General features: G+C 34.8%; 1 protein-coding gene across 1 annotated transcript in view; it reads right to left on the bottom strand.

Annotated features, from left to right (window-relative positions):
• Window positions 1–25,538, bottom strand: part of LOC118922368 (girdin-like) — a 107,271-nt gene that overhangs the window by 18,084 nt on the left and 63,649 nt on the right. The window contains 7 exon segments of the mRNA XM_057497006.1: window positions 13–158; window positions 3,340–4,002; window positions 7,435–7,619; window positions 10,475–10,619; window positions 11,194–11,340; window positions 14,996–15,154; window positions 17,070–17,151. Of these exon segments, the coding sequence (XP_057352989.1) occupies window positions 13–158; window positions 3,340–4,002; window positions 7,435–7,619; window positions 10,475–10,619; window positions 11,194–11,340; window positions 14,996–15,154; window positions 17,070–17,151 (1,527 nt within the window).

The raw sequence follows: 25,538 nt of genomic DNA, 5'->3' as shown, positions 1-25,538 counted from the left end.
TTTGGTACCTACATGTACTGTCTTTGTTCAACATGAAAAAGATCCTTGCTTTCCATATGTTGTTCCAATAGTTTTCTGTTCTGTAGCATTAATGTCTGAATTTGATCTAGCAGATGTCGATTTTCTTCTTCTAAATTTCCTTTGAGTTGACTTAGCAACTGTTTAAAACAAACATTTATTTCTTAAAATACCAACATTTAAATTTAACATAAATCACCCAAAACATCTGAAAAATAGAGTACTTCACAAAGACTTGAGACTTCTACTATTTGAGCAATTAGATGGTTACACATTGACCATAACATGAGTGATTTATTTTAGAGATGACAGCTAGAGTGCTGGGTTCTGTGTTCTACCCATATATTTCCTTAATTCTCATGAACACTGGGTTTTAACATATAATAAATTATCTAGTTCCAAAAGCATAGCTTTCTTCAAAACTGTTTAACACACAGTCTGAAAATTCAATTCAAATCTATGGCCCTCTATTTAAGTAGCTATGAAAACTGGACAACTTATTTTATTTTCTTAGTTTCAATGACTTCATCTATATAATAAGGATAATAATTCCAACCTCAACCAGGGTCAGGTGAGAATCCTGGCCACAGGAACCTTCACTTTATCCACAGTTGGGCAGGGCCCCAGGACCCCACCCAGAACAGAAGCTGCTGTGCATTTGCTGGATGAATGAATGATGCTCATTTAAGAATCAAGGTCAGGGCAGACACATTCCAGTAAATTCAAAAGTTTAGGGAAAGGATTAAAGATGGTGAAGTGAGAGGTGAGACAGATGCCTCCTCCTAAAACCACATACAATATGAAAATATAATTAATACAACTAATCCTGAGAAAGCAACAGGAAAGAAGGCTGTGCCAGATTGCAAACACATGGAGAAAAGAACAGACCTCACGGAATAGGGTAAAGTACCAAAGCTGTGACCTGGCGGGACCCAAGCACTTGCCTCACCCCAGCTCACCGGCGGGAGGAAGAGAAACGGAGCAGGGAGGGACTGGAGGCCTGGGACTGCTGAACACCTAGCTCTGTAGATCTGCTCTGGGAGCACAAACCTGCACTTCACGGTGTTCTCATGATTAGTGGAGTTGAAAAGCTAAGACAGGTGGAATACCTGGAGAGACTGATTCCAGCCGCTTATGGAAAACAGTGATCCATATCCAGCTGTTCTGGGACAAAAGAAAGGCGGGCAGTCTGAGAGACTTCCTAACAGTGAGAGGGCTGCTAAAGGGGCAAGGATGACACAGAGCTTACTGCTCAGGAGAAAGGACAGGTAGACAAAATTGTCCGGACACACTCTGCCCAGCAGGTTGGGAGCTTTCATGATCTTCAGGTGCTCCATCCCCCTGACTAGATACGCATTCCAAGGACCCCCACTGTGACATGCAGCCTGCTACGCCTTCCTCCCGGCCAGCCTGCCTCTGACTCACAAACCGGCAGCCCCTGCCATGGTGTCAGGCCAGCCAGAGGGAAGCCCTGCCTACAGCAACTACAATCGCAAAGCATAGAGGCTTACACCTGTGTGCTTAGCCCACTGGTTCTGGCAGTGGAGACAGGCATTGCAGCTGGGAAACAGGAAACAGCTCTTTCCTCCCCCCAGGCACCAACACCGCTCCCTTGCAACTCCCGACAATGCTTCAGGGGCTGAGCAGCTCCAGAGAGTAGAGCTTCTGGGCACTAGAGGGCGCCACATACAAATATAAAACGTCAAAGAAACCTGGTTCAAACCAAAATCATACAAACACCAGAAAGAGAGTCAAATGAAACCGATCTCATCAATCTTCCAGAAAAGAGATTTCAATATAAAAATCATAAACATGCAAATGGAGGTACAAAAAAATATCCAAGAACTCAGGAAAAAATTTCAGTTAGATATCCAATCATTAAGGAATACAATGGAGGGTTTCAAAAGCAGATTAGATACAGTGGAGATGATAAATTAAATAGAAATTTGAGAAGAGGAATACAAAGAAGCTGAGACACAGAGAGAAAAAAGGATCTCTAAGAATGAAAGAATATTGAGAGAACTTTTGACCAATCCAAACGGAACAATGTAATTCAAACCAAGACAGACAGAAATCTTGTTGTTGAACTTTTCCTTTATCATTGAAAAGCAGTTAAGCAACAAATATAAACTGATTTAAACAGTGTTGGTTTTTTTTGCTAGTACTTCTTTTTAACTTTATAGTGTTCAAACTAAAAGGTGAAATCCTTTACTTTTGAATACATACCTTAGGTTTGAGAACTTGGGGAAAAAGTATACACATCCATTCACTTTTTAATAATGAGCAAGAACTTTAGTGCATATTTCTTCTTATGAATGTATGTTGGATACAACACTCACTCCCACCCCAAAAACCTCTGTCCCAGTGGAAAAGGCTTAAGATATTCATCTGAAGAACTATTGGGCATTCTTAGAAGTTCAGGCATAAGAACCTGAAGTCTATGTCTATTAGACTGTAGAACACAGAATAAAACAAAAGGCTAATAGTGGTCCCTCTCAATGCCTCTTCAGCAGAAATGAAGACTTCCCAATATGATTTTCTGCCAGAGTGCTTAAGGAACTTAAAGGATTATCATATATATAGTATAGAATAGGGAAAGCAAAAAAGAGCCAAGCATGCTATCTTCCAAATACACACCAACCATTTTTCATAGGACCTATTACCAACCTACCCTTATAAATCTCAAAATTATTTTCAACACATAGATTTAAGCAACTGCCAATTGTTCAGTGTTGATTTTTAAGTTCAACCTGATTTGCATTCTCTAGCTTGGAGGTTAAAATTCATAAGACTTTGGAATTTTTAAGGTCTGGGTTTGAATCCAGCAATCTGATTCTGCCATTTATTAGCTGTGATCCTGAACCTCAGTTTCCTAATCTAATGAAGAGAATAACTATAAAGAACTGGTCATAAAAATTACACAAATATACAGAAATACAACTAATGAAGTCCTTAGCCCAGTACTTGGTACTTAGTTAACATTCAATAAACAGTAGCTACTATGCTTCCTATTTTACTTAGCATGCAGTATTAGTCTTGATCAAATATTTTAATATTATTTTGAAACAGAAGTATAAAATTATAATGTAATAAGTCAGATATCACATGGAAGCCTTATTACCACAACTTCTTTAAAAAAAAAATTCACATTTACTTCTTAGTTTAAGAAAAGAAGGAAACTTGTAAACTATAGTTTTAATTCCAAATTTCAACTTAGAACCAGATGATGCAAATCACTAATGGTTCCAATAAAAAAAATTTTTAAGCCTTGAGTTAAAAATACATAAAATATTTGTCTTAAATCTAAGTAATTATATTTACCTCTTGTAATGTAACCAAAGTTTTTATTTCAATAGATGCTCTTTTCATGAGCTCCTTATTCTCTTTCACTAATTCTTTCAGATGAATGTAGGATTCTTTATAAACACCAATCTCTTTGAAGAGGGTTTTATTTTCTTTTTCCAAATTTCCAATTTTCACATTATTTTCTTCTAATGTAGTATCTTTTATTTCTGCTTGTTGTTGGAGTCTCTTATTTTCCTTCTCCAATTGTTTCTTATCCTTTTCTAGTTGAGAAGTCTCTTGCTCTAATGACTTATTTTCTTTTTCTAACTGTTCCGGTCTTTTGCTAGATACTTTTAACTCTTCTAGGTTTTTTTGCAATGTTTGATTTTCCATCTCTAAGAATTGAATGCCATTCTCTAATTGCTGAATTTTCTTCTTGCTGTTTTCTAGATCTTTCTGTAGCCTTTGATTTTCGGTATCTAAACCCTGGTAGCTAACTTCCAAGCGTTCTGTTTTCTTCAGAGTTGCTTTCATGAGCTCTAAACCCTTCTTAAGCTGTTCTTTTTCACTTTCCAGTTCTTTATTTTCTAGTTGTAGCTGAGCCATTTTCATGCTTGCACACTTCAAAGATTCCACATTCTTCTGCAGTTCTAAGTTTTCCTCGTCAAGTTGGGAATTCTCTTTTTCTAGGGATTGTAACTGTAAAGGAAGGTTTTGAAAGCTATCCATTTGAAAGCTCATGTCTTTCAGGAGTTCATAATGTATTCACTATTACTCAAAATCACCTTTAGTTATATATAGTTACATTTTTAATTTCAAATATGAATACTGGTGAAATATACACACATATTTACTTGGATTTCTTTGACAAGTCTTTAATTAAATAAATTTTGCGATGTATATATACATTAGTCTTCAGGAAATATTGCTCTATTTTACATGTGTGTATATATATATGGGTGTATATGTATGTATGTGTGTATTCATTCCCCAAAAGAATTCTAATTTGCGAACATCAAAATAACAAAATCCCCTGGAACATCTGAACTAATCCATCCAATTTATATCATGGCCTAATGTACTGGTTCTCAAAATTCAGTGTGTTAAACAATCCCTTAAGAACTTACAGAAGTACAGATTCATGGTTGGCTATAGAATTTTTGTTCTGTAGCTCTATGGAAATCTGTATTTTTATAGGTGGCCTGAGAACTATACCTATATAATATAAAACAAATAATTTTACTTCTAAAAAATAAAGAGAAATTTTAAACTAGGAAGTCATTCAATCTATCTAGTTTCCTCAAGCATAAAATGAGAATGACCAATCAACACTTGAAAGCAAATGTGAAAGTACCCAGAAATGTTGCTGCCACCACTTCTCCCTCCTCAGTGAGGGTAGAGTACAGGGGTGTTTCCCTCCGCCTCTACTCAGGGACTTCAGAATCTGTAGCCCTCTTCCACAGATACTTTAACGCACAGGTATGGCAAAATTTTACACCAGAAGATTATTAAGTATAATGGCAATTTAAAAAATTTTAAGCTTTCCCTTCAACTTTCCTAAAATATGACAGAAAATTATGTAAACCATAGTTAGTTGAAAATCTAAAAAATTCTAAAATATTTCCCTTTAATGTTCTATGACATTTTGTTTGCATACATTTTAAAATAACTTCAATAAATGTTAAATACATTGCTAATAGGAAATTTATTTAAATAGTTAAGAATTCTAAGAATTTTGATCATTTTATGTACAGGAAGTTTAATTTTTCTACTTGAACCTTAACATCAATGGAAGATAATCTCACATGGAAAAAAGTCTTTCCATATTATCTCGAAAGCGTCAAGTTGCAAATCTTATCCAGGAACTCAAGTCAACATTAATTTCCATGTTCAGGAAGCTTTTAGCTATTAATAACTAATGGTTCTACCTTTACAGATTGAAATATATGGATAACAGGATTCAATTACACTTGTTTTACGTCAGTGAAATTCAAGTGAAACATTCAGTTTACAAGACATCTTTCATGCAATGACTTTATCAGAAATTGTTAGAATCACTAAGAATTTACAAATTAGACTGCAAAGCTAATTTCAAAATCAAATTATAATTTCCAGATTCAAGTATAATGACAACCAAAATTAAACTTCCAAATACTAAATGGCTACTCCTACACTTTCACACTATATTGGTTGTCAAATGCTTATTAATTGGTTAATGGATTAAAGATATAAAAAATGTTTTAAATGAGTAAAAATTTTTTAAGAAAATCAAGGAGTCTTTTCACATTACCTAAGGCAGTGGTTCTCAAAGCATGGTTCCAAAACAACAAGATTAGCATCGCCTAAGAATTTCCTATTAATAAGAACTTTTAGCCCTTACCTGTGACCTACCAAATCAGAAACTCTGGCCAGGGGGCTCAGCAATCTGTTTGAACAAGTCTTTAAAATGATTCTCATGAATCTATAGTTCAAAACCACTATTGTAAGGGTTAGGGAGATTTTCATAACCAAGTCTAGAAACCCAGAATCTATCAAAGGAAAAACTAGACATGGTTGACTATGTATAGAAATAAAAACTAATTCATAAAGACATATGTGTAAGAGTATTTATTGCAATACTGTTCCCAGTGGCCAAGAACTGGAAACAAATTGAAAGCACATTTGGAGGAAAAAATGTGATGACAGGTGTTCCTGATAAAAAACATCATGTGTGTTCCTATGACATGATTCTACTTATATAAAATGTGTATGTATGAGTGTATGCAGAAAGATATGCAAAAATAAGTTACTTGGATCTATCACACAATTGGATATTTCTGATTCAACCAAGCCTTATTAAAATTCAGGTTTTGTAATGCCTAAATTGTGGTCTCTAAACCATTTACCACTGAAAGGAACAAGGGCTTTTTGGAGAAATGACTGTTTACAGGTCTCAGGCCAGAAATATTTAAGAGGAGCCTAGAACATTTTGTCATGGCAGAAAGCAAGGTAGCTTACAAGGAGTGCTAAGATCATGTCCTAAGGATTAAGGAACCATTTTAAAGAGTTATGACAGTAACAAACGTAAATGCAGTGGACTGAAACACTTCAAATATTTTAAATCCATGAGGTCATAATGACAGTAAGACAAACTCATTCATTATCTCAGGGTATGAGAGAACTAATTCCTTACTTGGAAACTTGTAAATAAAGGAAAAGAATCAAACATTCATCCTGCTTTTTCCATAGAGCTATTCCTCAGAGTAACCAATGATTGATTTTTGTTTAAACCAATAATTTTTAAGAGAAAGTTTTTCTTTATAGAAATAAGCTAGCTACCAAATTAAGAACAATATCAAAATTTTGCAACTTTGATTAAGGGATCCAAGCATATGATTTCCATGACAACTAACATCACAAAAAGAGAGAGAGACAACCAATCAATCAATGTGCCCCTTGATTGAAATATACTCCTTATGAATATTCTTACTAAAAACTCAGTTTGAACCTGATTATGCCTACAGATTAAACAAGAAATATAGGAGACAAAAGAACTTGCTAAGTGACACAAAAAGGATGCAAGGAGCAAAATCTAGATTGTGGGGTATAGTTAGACAAAAATCCTGGTTTCTTCAAGAGAAAACTTGCTAGGAAAAAAGAATAAATCTATACACTAAAAAAAGACTTGAGTCTTTTTTGATTGAACATATTCATCTTACTTGGATTTAGATTCCAACAAAATGTTAAAAAAATCATAACAGATTTGGAGAAACTGAAATACTGACCAAAACCCATTAATTTTTTAAGTGTGATAATGTCACTGTTCTTGTTTTTTGAAAAAATTCCTTACTTTTTAGCAATATATACTGAGATATTTATTGGTGAAATTATACCAAGTCTAGGACTTATTTCAACATCATCTAGTGGTTGTAGGGAGAGTAGACAGGGTAGAAGTAAGAAATAATTGTTGAAGCTGAATAATAAATATAGGAGTTCATTACTCCACATTTATGTGTCTGAAAATTTTCATAGTAAGTTAAAAAAATGAGAGTACATTAAAAACTGGAAAATAAGTACTTTATGACAGTGCTATTAATTGATACTTTTACATATATTTTTCTGACATTACATTAAAAATTAATTTGTACTTACCTTTTTATTTAGTCTTTGATTTTCTTTCTCAACTTTCAGGACTTTGGAAGTGATACCTTCTGCAGAATCCATACTACTCCCACGTTCTTCTACAGTTTTTGTCAAACTCTGGTTTTCCATTTCTAATTTCAATGACCTACTTGATGTCAATTCATTCACCTCATGGCCCAAAGATTTTTGTGGTGCTAAAATATTGAAAAATATATATTTGGTAAATCTGTGTTTACTCTTTACTATTTAAATTGTTGAGTATAAATGTACTATATCACCTGGTCCTGAACTTTATAAAATTTTCTACAGTGATACAAGATATACACACACAAAAATAACATATTAAAGACAGGTAAATCTTGAATTTTTAATGCATCCACAAGCATTCTAGTGGGGGAAAAAAGTACAAAATTTACACTGAAGAGACTAGAGTTTCAGCTCTCATTCCATGAGACATCAACTACTTGACAATGTCCCAGCCACTTTAAGTTCAATGAGTCTTAGGTTACTTGCGCAAAATATAGTTATTACCCTGTGCGCTCTCTCCTGGAGTCATTGTTTGATTCAAGTAAGAAGTAAAAAATGTATCCTATCCCCACACCTTCAAAAATTAAAGGACAGTTTGGGTTAAAATATCCTAATCTGATTCTGAAAAAGGAAAGACAGCATGCACTGGTCACCTTGAAAAAGTCTTTCTCTAAATGAAGAATCCCTAGTAAACCTAAGTGTAAAGAACAATATGTACTTCACTTTGCCAAAGAAAAAAAATCTAAACAGATTTGAGCATTACATTTTTTAAATTAAGAAAATTCAGTTTCTAGTTCTGCAAATGATCCTCTTTGGTAAGCTAAAATAGTTACTTTTAAGTAACCCTGCAGCAGACTCATTTAATCTGTTAATTAAGCAAAAATATTTACTTTGATAATATAAAAATACTAGGGTTTACAAATAAAATATGACACCTATAATTTATTTTAAAGTCCTCAATTTCAGGAAAGGCAACAGAAGTATAGGAGGGCATTTCTAGGTCTGTCTACTTTTGTGTATATTGAAATTCTCCATCATAAAAAGTAAAGAAATATGAACACACAAAATAATATCCCCACAAGCATACATTCTTTCCAAATTGGGTATGATAGACTATCCCTTACATTTTGAGCAAAGAAAGCCTCGGTTCTTCTATCTAGCTTTTATTCTAGCCTGCATATTATTAATCATTTAAAAGTTGATGTACTAGGGAGTCACTCACTTTTAAAATTCCATTAGTTGTCCAAGTCTTCTTTCCTAAAACTCTAGTTCATGATTTGTAGTCATGCATTTCAATTAAACAAGATGAAGCTATTAATACAATATACCTTAGTAATACTTTTAATACAGTAACTGTGTTTGAAAGAAGTTTCAAGTCAGACACTGAAGAATTAAAAGGATACTTACAACATATTTTTAACAACATGGGGATCTACCCATGTTATAATCCTAGGTGAAAAAGAACCTGAATTGTATACACACTGATCTGATAATGTCTAAAATATCTATGCATGTGTAAAAAAAATTCTGGAAAAAAATTTTGTGAAATGTAAAAGTGACTTAAGAAAGTATTAGTTTCTTTAATTTCTCATGTTATATTTTTCCGCATTTTATATTTTTTCCAAATTTTCTATAAAGAAAGTCCCTTGTATAACTTAAAAAACCAAACTACAACCCATTAGAATGGATTTGCAGGTCTATAACCCCAAGTAAGGATGATGATGATGATATAATGAAAATGATAATTATAAACATTCAAATGCTTACTATTTACCAAGCACTATTTTAGGGGCATCATAAGTATTAATAAATTCAATCTTCACAACAGCCCTACAAGGTATTTACTGTTATTGTTCTCACTAAACAGATGAGAAAACTGTAATTTTAACTACTTTAGTATAGAAAACATTTAAGTCTGAATTGCTTTCCTTGTAACAATTTGTAAGGAATACAATAAAAAATGTTTCACAGGTATTTTAAGATGCATCTCAGCAAGTTCACTGGCTGAATATAATCACTTATACGACAAAGGGAATTCCTAGAATTTGGAATTGGGTTCTCAAGTATAAGATTAGGAAAAGCCTAATGGTAATAAATATGACAAATCATCTGTGAAAGTAATTACTCTGTTAGCACCAGACTATAAGCTTTCTTAGACCTTATATCTATGTCACCACTGTATCTGCAGCCTGCTATATTTTACACATGGTAGATGCTTATTAAATATCTGCAAAAGGAAGGAAAGCAGGTGAAATAATCTAATACTGATTAACTGAGGAATTATGGAACCAGTCTAATTCATTCTAATCAGTCTAATTTATTCAAATAAATGTGACCTAAATGTAATTTCAGTAAACATAGCAGTACTAGCATTCTCAAAGCTATAAGCCAAATAAATATATGTATATGCTCAGCTTTAAGTAAGAGGACAAGTCAATATGGAGCCTATGAAGAAAGAGTCAAAAGTTAAAAATTTATCTAAGGGTCTTTCATCATCTCCAGGGTATAACTGGGCTGGACTTGTTGTTAGGTATAATCCTAAATTGCTGATTACATATATTGATGAAAATAGCCATTAAGATCCTTAACTTGCTTTTATAAATCTGGCTACATATTCTCCTAAGAATCTTTTCTCTGCATTTTGACTTTCTACTTAGGTTTGCCTCTAGTCAAAGAACAGATTGACCAGCTAAGTATGACTTTTCTGTACTATCTAGTAGATGGCTATCTTTTTCAAAATAAATTAATAAACTGGTATTCCAGCTTCCTGTGATATTAACATGAAATAATGCCTAATCAACTGATCAAATCTGTCACTGCACTTATAAAGTTGAGTTGTAAGACATGTAAAGATAAGGACCAGATCCAGGAATGTGGTAATTAAAATTACTCTAGATATCATATCTAGAGAGACATCTCCAGGCAGGGAATATAAAACTGCAATAAAATATCTAGAAATGTAAGCATAAATATGACTTCATTTATTCACTCATCATTTAAATTAAAACGATATAGGGAATACCTTCAGAAAGTTCACTAGTTCTGGATAGCTGTTCCAGCTCCCATCCAAGATGTAATAATTCATCCATACTCTGTTTTTGTGCTGTTTCCAAAGTCATATTTTCTTCCATTAATTCTTCTATCTTTTTTCTATTCATATCACGTTCCTTTTTCATTGGCAGGGAGGAGACAGAGAAAAGAAGCTAAGAAACTGTACAATTTCAAGCTAATATTTTATTACTACTCATATTTATCAGAAACTGAACAATATGAGGATAAATTTTGAGTTCCTTAAAATTTTTGACAGTTGGAAGGTAATAGTCGGTTACAATCACTACTACTGGTCATTACACTGAGCAGTGTCTGACATCCTTAAAAAGTAATCTCTGGGCCACTGAAAATTTCTTCATATGAATATACCATTTTAGTAGTATAATAAATAATTTCCTACCCAATGCTAAATTTTAGCAAATAGTTTTATTCCTGTATTTTTAAAGGCATGTTTACACAATAGCTTTTTAGGGTTTTTGGAAAAGTAGAAGATAAAATTAATAAATAATAATTTTGAACGAGCATAAAATTCTACCACTCCTGTATTTATATAAAATTTATATGTAATAATTTATTTAGCTAGTTCTCTATTAAAACCAGAAAGGGCACTAGCCATCCTTGTCATTGCAGTGAAATTAGAAGCAGCTTGTATTTTTTTTCTTAGAGGCCATGTTACCTTAAAATACTTACCATTTCCATATAATGCAGTTTAGCTTTTAGTTGTAAATTCTCTTTTTCTAATTCATGCAATTTATCAGAACGAGCTCGAGTGCCTTCTAATTGGTCCTCCAACATGGTTTTTGTTTCAAATAAAACTTGATTGTCTTCTTTTAATTCCTAAAAGCATTTCAAATAGGCTTTATTTACAACAAATGGGTTAATATCTGTTAAATTTTCTAACTCTGACACATAAAAATTCTTTATTGTAAAATAAGACATTAAGCTGTCTTCACCAACAATTCCGTGCAAGAGTAAAGCACTGAGGAATATAAATACAGCTGATGTTTTCTTGGTTTCATATTGTCCCCCAGAATTTAAGCTATTATGCAAATAAAATCTCAGTACTTACATTAGAATGAGTAATACTATTATAATTTCACATGAAATTATCAGGATATATTTAAATTCCTTAATCACAAGGATAAGGAACTACGTATAAGTAGTCTTTCAAATATTTAAGACACAATCTCAATAGAACCAGGGCTTTATTTATTTACTGAAATAGATTTAAAGACTTCTCTCTACTTAAACTATACCTTGAAAGTATATGGTTTGGGGTTTTTGAGTAAAATATAAGACTCACATAATGTCTGCAGTATATAAACTAAAGTCAAGAGAAACTATATTAAAATGGTGGCATTTATAGATCGTAAAGTATCTAAAGATTCCTTAGCAGTGCCATGCATAAATGCATTTCAATAACTGTTGAAGAATTAATATGCACCCTATTTCTGAAGTCCATTAGATCTACTTACTGGTAAATGTCCTAACTACTTAAAAAAATTTTTTTATTGAAGTTAGTTGATTACAATACTATATTAATTTCAGGTGTATGATGATGATTTGACAATTATATACGTTATGAAATGCTCACCACAGTAAGTGTGATTACTGTCACCAGAGAAAGTTGTTATAGTATTACTGACTATATTCCCTATGCTGTTCTTTTCATGTCCATGACATATTATTTTAAAATTGGAAAGTTTTTACCTCTTTATCTCCTTCACCTATTTCATCCATTCTCCCCCACCTCCATCATCTATGGCCCCACCAGTTTGCTCTCCTTGTTTATAGTCTATTTGTTTTGTTTTGTTAGATTCCACATGCAAGTGCAATCATATGGCATTTGTCTTTCTCCGGCTTATTTCACTTAGCTTATCCTCTAGGCCCATCCATGCTGTTGTCAAAGGCAAAAGTTCATTCTTTTTTAAGACTGAGTTATATTCCAGTGTGTACACATACCACTTCTTCTTTATCCATTCATGTATAAATAGATATTTAGGTTGCTTCCATATCTTGGTTACTGTAAATAATACTAGGGTAAACATTGGGGTACATACATCTTTTCAAATTAGTATTTTTGTTTTCTTTGGGTAAATACCCAAAAGTGGAATTACTTGGTTGTGTGGCATTTTAAATTTCTTAAGGAACCTCCATACTGTTTTCCATAGTGGCTGCACCATTTTACATTTCTACCAACAGTGCACGGTGACAGTTCCCTTTTCTCCACATCCTCACCAACCCTTATCTTTCTGACACTAGCCACTCTGCCTAGCATGAGGTGATATCTCATTGTGGTTCTGAACTGCATTTCCCTGATGATTAGTGTTGTTGGCCATCTGCATGCCTTCTTTGGAAAAATGTCTATTCAGTTTCTCTGCCTACTCCTTAATTGGACTATTTGTGTTTTGGGTATTGAGTTGTATAAGTTCTTTATATCTTTTGGATATTAACGCCTTATTGGAAATATAATTTGAAAATACATTCTCCCATTCAATAGACTATCTTTTCATTTTGTTGAGTTTCCTTTGCTGTACAGAGGCTTTTTAGGCCAGTGTCCAAGAGTTTACTACCTGTTTTCTTTTAAAGTTTTATGATTTTAGGTCTTACATTTAGGCTTTTAATTCATTTTGAGTTTACTTTTGTGTGCGGAGTAAGAAAGTAGTCCAATTTCATTCTGTGCATGTAGCTGTCCAGTATTCCTAACACCCTTCATTAAAAAGACTCTTTTCCCCATTGTATATTCTTGACTCCTTTGTCAATATATATAAATTAACACATAAGCATGAGTTTATTTCTGGGTTCTCTATTCTGTTCCATTAATCTGTGTGTCTATTTTTGTGCTTATATCATTGAATACTGTATCTCTGTACTATAATTTGAAATCAGGGAGCATGATAACTCCTGCTTTGTTCTTCTTTTTCAAGAATGCTTTGGACATTCAGGGTCTTTTGTAGTTCCACACAAAGTGTAGAATTATTTGTTCTAGTTCAGCAAAAATACGCCACTGTTACTTTGATAGGGATTGTACTGAATCTGTAGATTGCTTTGGGTAGTATGGTAGTGAAAATATTCATTCTTCCAATCCATAAGCATGGTCTATCTGTTCATTTATTTGTCATCATCAATTTTTTTCATCAATGTCTTACAGTTCTCAGAGAACTTTCATCTCTTTGGTTAAATTTATTCCTGGATATTTAATTCTTTTTGATACAACTGTAAATGGGTTTTCTTCATTTCTCTTTCTGCTAGTTCATTATTAGTATATAGAAATGCAACAGATTTCATTATTAGTATATAGAAATTCTAATCGTTTCTTTGTAGAGTCTTTTGGGTTTCTACATAAAGTATCATATCATCTGCAAATAGTGACAATTTAACCTCTTCATTACTAATTTGGATGCCTTTTGTTTTTTCATTTTCTTGTCTGATTGCTGTGGCTAGACTTCCAATATCATGAAAAAAAGTGGTGAGAGTGAGCATCCTCGTCTCATTCCTGATCTTTGAAGGAAAGGTTTTCTCAGCTTTTCACTATTTTCATGCTAGCTGTATGTCATATATGGCCTTTATTATGTTGAGGTACATTCCCTCTATACCCAATTTGTTGAGAGAGTTTTTATAATGAATGAATGAATTTTGTCAAATACATTTTCTGCATCTATTGATGGTTTTTATCCTTCTTTATGTTAATGTGGTGTATCACACTGACTGATGATAACAAACCATCCTTGTATCTCTAGAATAAACCACAGTTGGTCATGATGAATGATTTTTTATTTTTTAATTCAGCATGCTTATATTTTGTCAAGCACTTCTGAATCTATGTTAGCAGGAATGAACTAGTTTCTAACTACTTTCTCTTATAATATTTTCACTTCTTGAATTTGCATACAGCTTTCTTATCCCCATAATGAAAGTGAACCAAATTCTCCCACTTACAATGAAGAAACTAAAAAAAGAAAAAAGAATGCAGAAGCAAGCACTGTCAAATTCTAGCTGTCAAACTCAACTTCATATAACACTGAAGCACAACCATTAAGTAAGAAAAATATTCAGAGGGGAGGGAGAGAGAGAAAGGGAAGGAGCATGAGCATGTGTTGAGAGAGCCTTCATTGATCCTACTTTAGTATTCTGCATTGAGCAGCAAAGAGAAATATGTTTTGCTTTCACTTCTAGGAACATGTTTGAATTAGTAGAGATACACACTTTATTTTGACTATGAGAGGACTCAAGTTTTCCCTACTTATAATGCAAAATAAAGGAATGAAAGAAGAACCCCAAAGAATTCAATGAAATTAATTATGTCCCCAAACCCTTTTTACAAGTCTAAGTGATATGCTCACCTATCATAAAATAAACACCTGGAAGTATTTACAGTTTGTCAACATTTCAAGAGTTCCTTACATTTATTAAGTGCATTTGAAATGCACTTTGAAAAATCGCAACAATTTCAAAGAAAAGAATTGTGAGTGGCTTAAATTATGCAACATACCTCAACTCTTGCCTTATAAAATTCAGTATCATGTAGCCTTTCTTTATATCTGCTGACTTCACTTTCCAGCTGATCAAGTCTGATTGCCTTTTCCTGAAGTGCATCTAAGTCATCTTGGTACATTCTTGCAGAACGAGCATCCGAAAGCAAGTTCATGTTCTAAATTTAAATAAATATTAATATCTTAATATTGTTTTCTATTTTCAAATTGATAACCTTTGGTTGCACAACTTGATGAATTTACTAAATAATAAAAAAATTGTATACTTTAAAAGTGTGAATTTTATGGTATGTAAATTATATATCTCAAGTTGTTTTTTTTAAATGAAGAGATAAAAGTTTTTTTAAAACCAAGAACAAAAAGTATTTTAAAATATTTTTTTTACATATAAATATACAAACTTACGCTTACATACAATTTTTCTGTAGTATTCTGTATTAGGAATATGAAAATATTCAGGATATTTTTAAATAAGTGAACCTCTACTTAACACAAATTTTTATGTAATGTTATTATAGGAATATAAAAGGTATTTAGGATATTTTAAAATAAGTGGACTTCTACTTAACATAATCATTTATAATTAACTTAAGGTGAAAAAGTTAAGTTTAAAATACAGGATAATAACACAGAAGAGGCAAACTGAATTACTAAAATTCATCATTACTTACTTTGGAAAAATAATGTTTCTATCCAGGTAATGTAACAAAATTCTGCTGAGTTTTTTTTAATACTTCCAGGGGAATGCTTAGTATTGCATATCTTAATGTCATTTCAGGCAAATTAAAATTCAACCTTTTATAAGAACAGCAGTTACCACAGTGCGATCCAGGGACATCTGTGGGTCCCTGAAACCCTTTCGGGGAGTTCATGAGTCGAAAACTATTTCAAAATAATACTAAAACATTATTTACCCTTTTGCTCTCATTCTCTCACAAGAGTGCAATGGAGCTTTCCAGAGACTACATAGCATGTGAAATCTCAAGAGACTGAATGCAGAAAACAGATATGAGAATCTGGTAGTCTTCAATTAAGCCAGGCATTAAAGAATTTGCAAAAATGTAAAAGTACCAGTCTTCTTAATTTGGGGAGAGGGGGGAATAATGGTTATTTGGTTAACATAAATTTTAGCATAGAATGGGTTGTATATTCTTTTTGAATGAATTAATATTTAGTTTTTTTAAGTTTTAATTTCAAGTATAGTAAATACCAGTAGATAAAATCCACATTAAACATCCTTATTAATTTTCAAGAGTGGAAAAGAGTCTTGAGATCAAAAAGATCGAGAATCACTGTTTCAGACAGAACACACATATAAAGAATTCTGCTACCAAAAGTATATTTAGAAATAAATATCATGATTCCCAGTGTTATTCATCTAGCAAGGTTCCAGTTTATGATCCTGCAAGTAGAATATTCCCTCAATTTAAAATGACACATTAGGGTAAGGAAAAGAAATAATTGTCCAGCTTACCACAGTCCTACCGTTTATGGTTAAAGAAGACCTCAAGCACTACCTCCAAATGGAAATGAAACCTTATAGTTATTAAAATAAGTGAACTCTTAAACAATCTTGGTTCAACATTAAAAAACACAAAGCTTTAGTAAACTAAAAATAATTTTTTTAAAGTAAAAAATTTTTATCTTAATAAGAAAAAAGTGAAAAAGCAAAAAACATTCTATTGTATATAAGTTAACATAAAGCACCATCAAAGAGCAGAGACCTAAGGAGACACATATAACCAGCACAGGTTACAGTACAGGTGTTCCAGCTTCCAAGCCCACTGAGGTCAAATGCACATAAAAGAGAAACTTGGAACTGCCCTCGGCCTAAGAGGCTCCTCTGAATCTTAGTGAGGTTGGAGTAACACTGACAGAAAAAAGAAAAGTCCAAAGACCTTGATTTCTAATCTTGGCTCTAGCATTTGTGAAGAGAGACACTGAAAAGTCATCAAATTTCCTTAAGCATCAGCAACCTCATAATTCATTAAAGTAAAAGTTATAAATTATAAGGAGAAAAATTAATTCCCAATTACTTAGCAGTCCTACATAATAAAAGTTCCAGGTACAAACCTCTTGTTGCAGCCTTTTTAATTCTATTTCCATTTGCTCAAGTTCTTCTTTGCAGTCCAATAACTCTTCAGTATTTTCGTCCCTTAAATGCAAAAAATATTTATTATATAATAAGCTTACTGCTTTTGAAAACTATGATCATCATCTGCATTAATACAAACGTATTACTATTACTAAATATCTGGTTGAACACAGCATTAGGCATAACCCCAACCAAGGGGAGAAAGAGAAAGAAATGGGCATTGGGAATTTGTGATCGGATGTCATTAATCAAAATACCCCTTAAAGTTTTCCAAAGGCTAATAACCTCAGGGATTAATGCCCTCCTAGTTCACAAGGTAGTTTCTCTCTCTTCACCCTTCCTGCCAACCTCCATTCTCACTCCCCTTTCTAGCTCTCTCCCTCTCTTCCTCTCTGCATAGTCAAAAACAAATAAGCTGGAAGAGTTCTCATGCAAGGCAATACTATCTGGGTCTGAGACTTATAAGGTTCTCCAAACTATTTTCAACATAGTAAATGGCCTAAAGGAAATCATACACTGCCACACAGATTCCTAAAATCTTTGTATCTCTATTGGTTTCTTCCCTGTAGTCTATAAACATCTTCAAGTTTCTACTATTTTTTTTCCTCTTTAAATTGCTTTACTTCTACCTCCCATTTTCTATCTCCCCTTCAAGGCCACGCTCATAAATAAAGTCTCCACTCATTATCTCTACTTTTCCACCATCTGTTCTTTTTTTTTTATCATTTGATATTTTTAACTGAACAGGATATTGGAAAAACTTTCACAAAACAATACATACAAAAAAAAGCATAATACATAAATACCATCAATCCATTTCTATTTGGTGCTGTTCTCAAAAAACAATCACCAATAGTCATACACTTAGGTTGTTACCAGTCTTTTAATATTATAAAACTTAATAGATAAGCTTGCACAGCCAAATCTGTATGTCCCCTCTAATCTACATATTATTTTAATACTTAATGTGGTTTTATATTTTTAATCAGCCTCAAATCCCCTCTAATCTACATATTATTTTAATACTTAATGTGGTTTTATATTTTTAATCAGCCTCAAATCGTTTTCATAGGAATTTTTATTTTGAAATAGTTATAGACTTAAAGGAAATTGCAAAAATAGTACCTGTTCTCATGTACCCTTCATACAGCTTTCCTCAATGGTGACATTTTATATATTGGCAGTATAGTATCAAAAGCAGGGATTTGGCATTGGTACAATACCATTAACTAAATTTACGACCTTATTTCATTTTAAAATCCATTTCTGAAGTAGACAGGAAACAAATAGCATGATTTTACATGTACATACCATGTTCCACATGCTATGCATACCTGTCTAAAGGAACTAGCTTTCCCTAATGATAAATGTTGGCAAATGTCAACAGCCTCACTAGAAAACAAAATTTCATTGGGAATGTAACATGAAAAGAAAAGAAGTATCCAACAAAACAAGCAAAAAACCTCAAGGTACCAAGCTGGAGAGCTTATGTGAAAGTGGCAAGTTGGTGGTAGAAGCAGTGAGAGCTTGAAGCTTTACAGGGAGACAAGTCACAGCGTCAGTTTGCTCAGGAAGGACACCCCGGGGAAGCTGGCATCTGTGCTAGGACTTGCACAATAAAAACAGAGTTGCATAGGCTGGGATAGAAAGAAAAGGCAATCCAGGGACAACAGTGCAGAGGCAGGAAGGTAAGGGAACCAGGCATCTGGGTCCTTGAGAAAGCATTTCCCAAGTTCCTGCTCTGAAACAGGCCCTGGGCTGCGGGTTGGATAGTCACATGGGTGAAGCAAAGGCTCTGCCGTTGCTGAACCTACAGTTTGTCTGGAGACACAATGTGACTGGTGCTGTGATAGAGGAGGCACTGGGGTCTGTGGGGGTCCAGAGCAGCAACTGAAACTCCCAGGGGTTGGCAGAACTGGGAGAGGCTTTCCACCATCTGTTCCTTAATAAAACGTTCGTGTATATGAACTGTATTTCAATTTTTATAAAGGGTAAATGTTCATTGTAAAAAAACAATCTGTTGTTGACATTCCCTCATACCAATACATTTTTTTAAAACAATAATTTTTAATGGAGAAATATTCCCTTTGATAGAGAAAATATAATTTATTTAAGTGGATTCCTTTTTTCACTGTAATGCATAATGGTCTGGTAAATAAAATTATACATAAAACCTACATATTCCAGATTTCTAAAAACACATTACAGGTTTGAAAGTTTTTGATATATACTGTCAAAATGATCTTCAGAAAGGTCATTACCAATTTATAATACACCCAGCAGAGGATAAAAATGCCTATATGTGAAAAAATTTAACAACCGAAAAGTGCTGATATTGTTCTAAATTGCATTTATTTGAATACAAAGAAAGAATCACTGTGCTTTCTTTTATGCCACTAAAACTTCTTCTGATAAAAAGCTATTATTTTAAGTCTTTTAACTGAAAAAAAGCTATTACTTTTGTGACTTATAAGATATTTCTTACAAATATTTCTTTATAGTTTGTTGAATGCTTTTTAAAAATTAAGAACAATTTTTTTATTGTGGCTATATATATTAAATATATAACATAAAATTGAAATTTTAACCATTTCAAATATAAAATTCAGGGGTATTAATTATATTTACAATGTCGTTAAATTATCACCACTACTTATTCCCAAAAACTTCATCATCACCCCAATTTTGAAACCATTAAGCAATAACTCTCCCATTCTTCCAACCCCTTACCTCTAAAGTACTTTTTGTTCCTCTAAATTTACCTATTAAAGATAATTCATTTAAGTGGAATCATACAACATTTGTCCTTTGTATCTGTCTTATCTGACTTAGCAAATTGTTTTCAGAGCTCATTCATGTTGTAGCAGATAAGAAAATTTCATCCTTTTTTGGCTGAATAATATTCTATCATATGCTTATAGCACATTTTGTTTATGAATCCATCTGTACATGGACACTTGGCTTGTTTCCACCTCTTGGCTATTGGGAGAATGTGGCAACGAACACAGGCATAACAAATGCCTGTTCTGAGTCCCTGTTTTCAATTCTGAGGGAATACACCTAGGCACAGAATCTAGGTCATATGAAAGTTCTATGTTTAACTTTATGATTAATATTAAAATGTTTTAATTTTACTTGTTTCTTTCTGGATGTCTATATATTTAATATTTTTTATAAAAATAGAGCAACCAGGAGGGGAGGCTGAATATGGAGGAGTAGGAAGGCAAGACAGACATCTACACACACACACACACACACACACTCACACACACACACACACACACACACACACACACACACACAGAGGAAGCAACTACATCAAATCCAATTAAACCCCAAAATGAACTGAAGACTGCAGAACAGACCATCTACACCTGGGGGAGAAGAGAAGACCACACAGAAAAGGGTAAAGTGGCAGAGCACCAATGGAGTGGGACCCAAGCCCTTCGCCTGTCCCAGCCCACAGGCAGGAGGAAGAGGAACAGAGCAGGGAGGGGATAGGAGCCCAGGAACTCTGCACACCCGGCCCTGGAGATCTGCTCTGGGAACACGAGACCACACTGCACTATGTTCAGCTGATTAGAGGGAGTAGACACCAGGGACAGCTGGAATACTCTGAGAGATGAGACACCAGCCACCTTTGGAGGACAGACATGCTCCATTTGTCCTGCTGAGGCCCAAAAGCAGAGGCAGCAGTTTGAAAAACCTGCCAGCAGTGGGAGGGGAGCCAGAGGAGCAAGGGCTGGAGGGAGGTATCTCTGCAAGAGGAAGGGCAGGTGGACAACATCTCCCCAACACTCCCTTGGCCCAACAGCTTGGGCACACATGGGAGCCCTAGATACGCCATTCTCCTTGCTGGCCTCACTCTGAAGTGCCTTCCTGTACCCCACTAATGCGACAGCCCACTCAGCCCAGCAGCATTGGACCTTGCTGCCTGGCAGGCAGAGGGAGACTCTCCCAGCTTTCACAGCTCTGTTTCAGCCCAACTGGGGAGGTGCCTGCAGGAGCCAGATATGAGAGTATCTTCCTCCCCAAGGGTGGCCAAGCTGGGTAATGGTGCCCCACTGTTGGTAGAGGGCACCCACAGGACTCGCTACTCTAGCAGCTGTGGGCCACGGCAGCATGACCAGCTGCCTCCACTGCTCATATAGGCTCCCACTGCACAACTTGCAACCACTGCACACCTGCACACCCCCATACACCCACCATGGGACTAACTGACTCAGCACACCTACACCCCTCCCAGCACCGCAGCACCCCACCACAGCTGCTGCATGCCCCACGCCCTCCAATCACACAGCTAAGCCACTGCTGAGCACCCCTGCATTCCACACCAGGTGACTTGACACCGCCTGCACCCTGACATAGTACAACTACCCCTGAAACCACTCGACACACCCTGTTAAGGCAGCAGCCGCACCATTGCTGCAGGGCAGGCTGAGGGCAGCCCTGCCCACAACTATCCCAGCAGAAACCACTGGTCTGATCACACAGAAAGGTGACCCCACCCATTGCCCACCAACAGCTGCTGGGGCTGCACAGGAAAGGACAAGCAGGCACTTGAGAGGAGAGAGTCCTGAGCTTCTGGGCACCACAAGACTCCTTCTTTATAAAGCCTTTACTCTCTACATCAGGAAGCATAGCAGATCCATCCAATACAAAAGAAAAAACACAGAAACCCTGACAAAATGAGGACACAGAGAACTATGTTCCAAACAAAACAACAGATTAAGACACCAGAAAGAGGGCTAAATGAAACGGAGATCACAAATCATCTTGATAAATATTTCAAAGTTAAAGTCACTATTTGCAGATGACATATTATGAATAGAAAACCCTAAAGAATCCATGAAAAAACTTCTAGAACTAATAACTGGATTCAGCAAAGTTGCAGAATATAAAATTAACAGACAGAAATCTGTTACACTCCTATATACTAACAATGAACTAGCCAAAAGAGAAATCAGGAAAACAATTCCATTTATAATTGCATTGAAAAGAATAAAATACCTAGGAATAAACCTTACCAAGGAAGTGAAAGACCTATACTCTAAAACACTCATGAAAGAAATTAAAGACACAAATAAGTGGAAATCTATCCCGTGCTCATAGATAGGAAGAATGTAGTCAAAATGACAATCTTGCCCAAAGCAATCTATAGATTCAATGCAATTCCTATCAAAATACCAACAGCATTTTACAGTGAACTAGAACAACTAGTTCTAAAATACATATGGAACCACAAAAGACCCTGAAGAGCCAAAGCAATCCTGAGAAACAAGAACAAAGCTGGGGGATTACGCTCCCTGACTTCAAGCTCTACTACAAAGCCACAGTAATCAAGACAATTTGGTACTGGCACAAGAACAGACCCATAGATCAATGGAACAGAATAGAGAGCCCAGATATAAACCCACACATATATGGTCAATTGATATACCATAAAGGAGCCATGGACATACAATGGGGAAAAGACAGCCACAGAGAAGAGAATGAAACTGGATTACTGCCAAACTCCATACACAAAAAAGTAAATTCAAAATGGATCAAAGACCTGAATATAAGGTATGAAACCATGAAACTCTTTGAAGAGAACATAGGCAAAAATCTCTTGACCATAAATAGAAGCAATTTTTTCCTGGACACATCCCTTCAGGCAAGGGAAACAAAATTGAAAACGAACAAGCGGGACTACATCAAACGAAAAAGCTTCTGTACAGTGAAGGACACCATCGGCAGAACAAAAAAGCAACCTACAGTATGGGAGAATATATCTGTAAATGATTTATCTAATAAGGGGTTAACATCCAAAACACATAAAGAGCTCATACACCTAAACACAAAAAAAACCAAATAACCTGATTACAAAATGGGTGGAGGACCAAAACAGACATTTCTCCAAAGAAGAAATACAGATGGCAAACAGGTACATGAAAAGATGTTTCACATCACTAATCATCGGGGAAATGTAAATCAAAACCACAATGAGGTATCACCTCACACCAGCAGAAGGGCCACTATCCGAAAGACAAGAAATAAGTGTTGGTGAGGATGTGAAGAAATGGGACCCCTCCTACACTGTTGATGGGAATGTCAATTGGTGCAGCCACTGTGCAAAGCAGCGTGGAGTTTCTTCAAAAAATTAGAAATAGAAACACCTATCGACAAAGTAATTCCACTTCTAGGAATTTATCCTAGGAATTTTGAATCAACAAAATCTTTGATCCAAAAAGATAGATGCACCCATTTATTGCTGCATTATTTACAATGGCCAAGATATGGAAGCAACCTAAGTATTCATGAATAGATGAATGGATAAACAGTATGTGGTACATATACACAATGGAATATTATTCAGCCATAAAAAGAAAAGTAATCTTCCCATTTGCAACAACATGGATGGAGCTATAGAGTATTATGCTCAGTGAAATAAACTGGATGGAGAAAGACAAATACCATATGATTTTACTTATTTGTGGAATATAAATACAAAGCAAAACCCAATGAACAAAACAGCAGTAGTGTCATAGACACTGAGAAGGGACTGGTGTTTACTATGGGGGTGGCATTGGAGTGGGTGGGTGGGGAGTGTGAGGGGGATAAAGCGGCACAAAAATTCTCAATCATAATGTAGGTTGGTCCTGGGGATATTAGTACAACATGGAGAATATAGCCAATGATTCTGTAACATCTTCCTATGTTGACAGATAGTAGCTGTACTAGTATGGGTGAGGATTTAATATGGGTAACTGTTGAACCACTGTGGTGTATACCTGAAGCTAATATAAGACTGTATATCAAAAAAAAAGAGCAACCACTTCTGCTTTGTGCAAAGATATCCCCTACCTAGAGGACAAATATATATACATACTTCTATATTTCTTTTTGGTTCTTTCATCATTATTTAATTTTTTACATTTAGCTCTTTAATCCATCTGAAATTCAATTTGGTTTATGTGGAATATTAATTTAAATAATTTTTCCAAGAGTTATCCAGGATTTCCAGCCTCAATAATCATTTCCTTCTGCACTCATTTGACTATCTATAGCAACGAGGCTTTCATCCACAGTTCCCCACTGACACTGTTTTTCAAGAGCTGATTACTTCCTTACTGCCAAATCCAGTGGATTATTTTTGGATCTTTTAGCAGAATTTAATATAATCAACTCCATTCTTTTCCTTAAAACAGTCTCCTTTGACTTCCTGACTCCACACTCAGGTGTTTCTACTCCTCTACACATTAACTCTAGCCCTTTCACTGATTTCATGTTTTGTGCCCATCTTTTGGCCAAAATTATCAAACTCGAATTATCTGTACCAAGCACTTTGGTTAAGCACTTTTCACTTTGTCAAGCACTTAATCCTCACAAGCGCCCTCTAAAGAAACAGTAGCAGTGATAGCAGCTTACATTTATTGAGCACTAATGTACTAGACACTGTTCACTTGACAATTTACCTCACACAACAACCTTACAATAGGCACAATTATTATTCCTACTTAATAGGCTAGGAAACTGATCTTAGAGAGATTAAGTAACTTGGCCGTTGTCACTCAGTTAAGTGGTGGGCCAGGATTCATTCAGGCAGAATGCCTCTCAAGCTCATGCACTTGATCATAGGCTACAGGCAGCCTCTCTCCAGGGTACATATTAGAAGTTTCATTTTTATGAAGAGACAGAGTAATGCATATGTATGAATACATCTATAATATGGTTGAATAATATGTATGAAGAAATACAGCAATGTGGCTAAAAAATGGTGAAGTCTGCCCTTAACCACTTAAACACCTTTATATTGTGTTCTTCAGATCACATTCTTCTCATTCTTCATGTTCTTCCTGGGCAGTCATACCACTCCCAAGGTTCAACTCCTATGCACAATGCTGCTATTATTCTGCATCAGGTATATCCTAATAATTCCAAATCTCTATTTTGAATTTGAACTGATCATCCAGGGATCATCTCCATGGAGATATATCAAAGGTACCTCAAACTGAATTTGTCAAAAACTAAATTTGTCTTTTACCTTACTATTCTTCTTCCCTCTTATGTTTCCTATCTGAGTAAATGGCATCACCATCCCAATAGAAACCAATTTTAAGAAACCAGGAATTATACCTAAGATCCTGCCTTCTCTCTTACCTCCTCTACAACTTCACTGTTACAACTTTGTATCAGACCCACACTATATGCCTGGACTGCCCTTCAGTCGACCTTCACATTGTCAACAGAATTAATTTTTTTAGTCTAAAAAATCACTAAGAGTCAGATATTAAGACTAGTATGCCTTTAGTAAAACACAAATCGGATCATATTACACTCCTACACAAAAAGTCTTCAATTGGTCCCTGCTATTTAAAGTCTGAACTTCTGAGTACTACATATATGACCCTCCATCATTTCCTTCCTTTCCTTCCCTTCCTCCCTTTTCTTAATTAACGTATCAT

This window comes from Manis pentadactyla, chromosome 2 (genome assembly GCF_030020395.1).
Source record: "Manis pentadactyla isolate mManPen7 chromosome 2, mManPen7.hap1, whole genome shotgun sequence".
Lineage (NCBI taxonomy): Eukaryota > Metazoa > Chordata > Mammalia > Pholidota > Manidae > Manis > Manis pentadactyla.
Note: the sequence above shows the minus strand (reverse complement) of the source record. Positions and strands in the feature narration are given on the sequence as shown.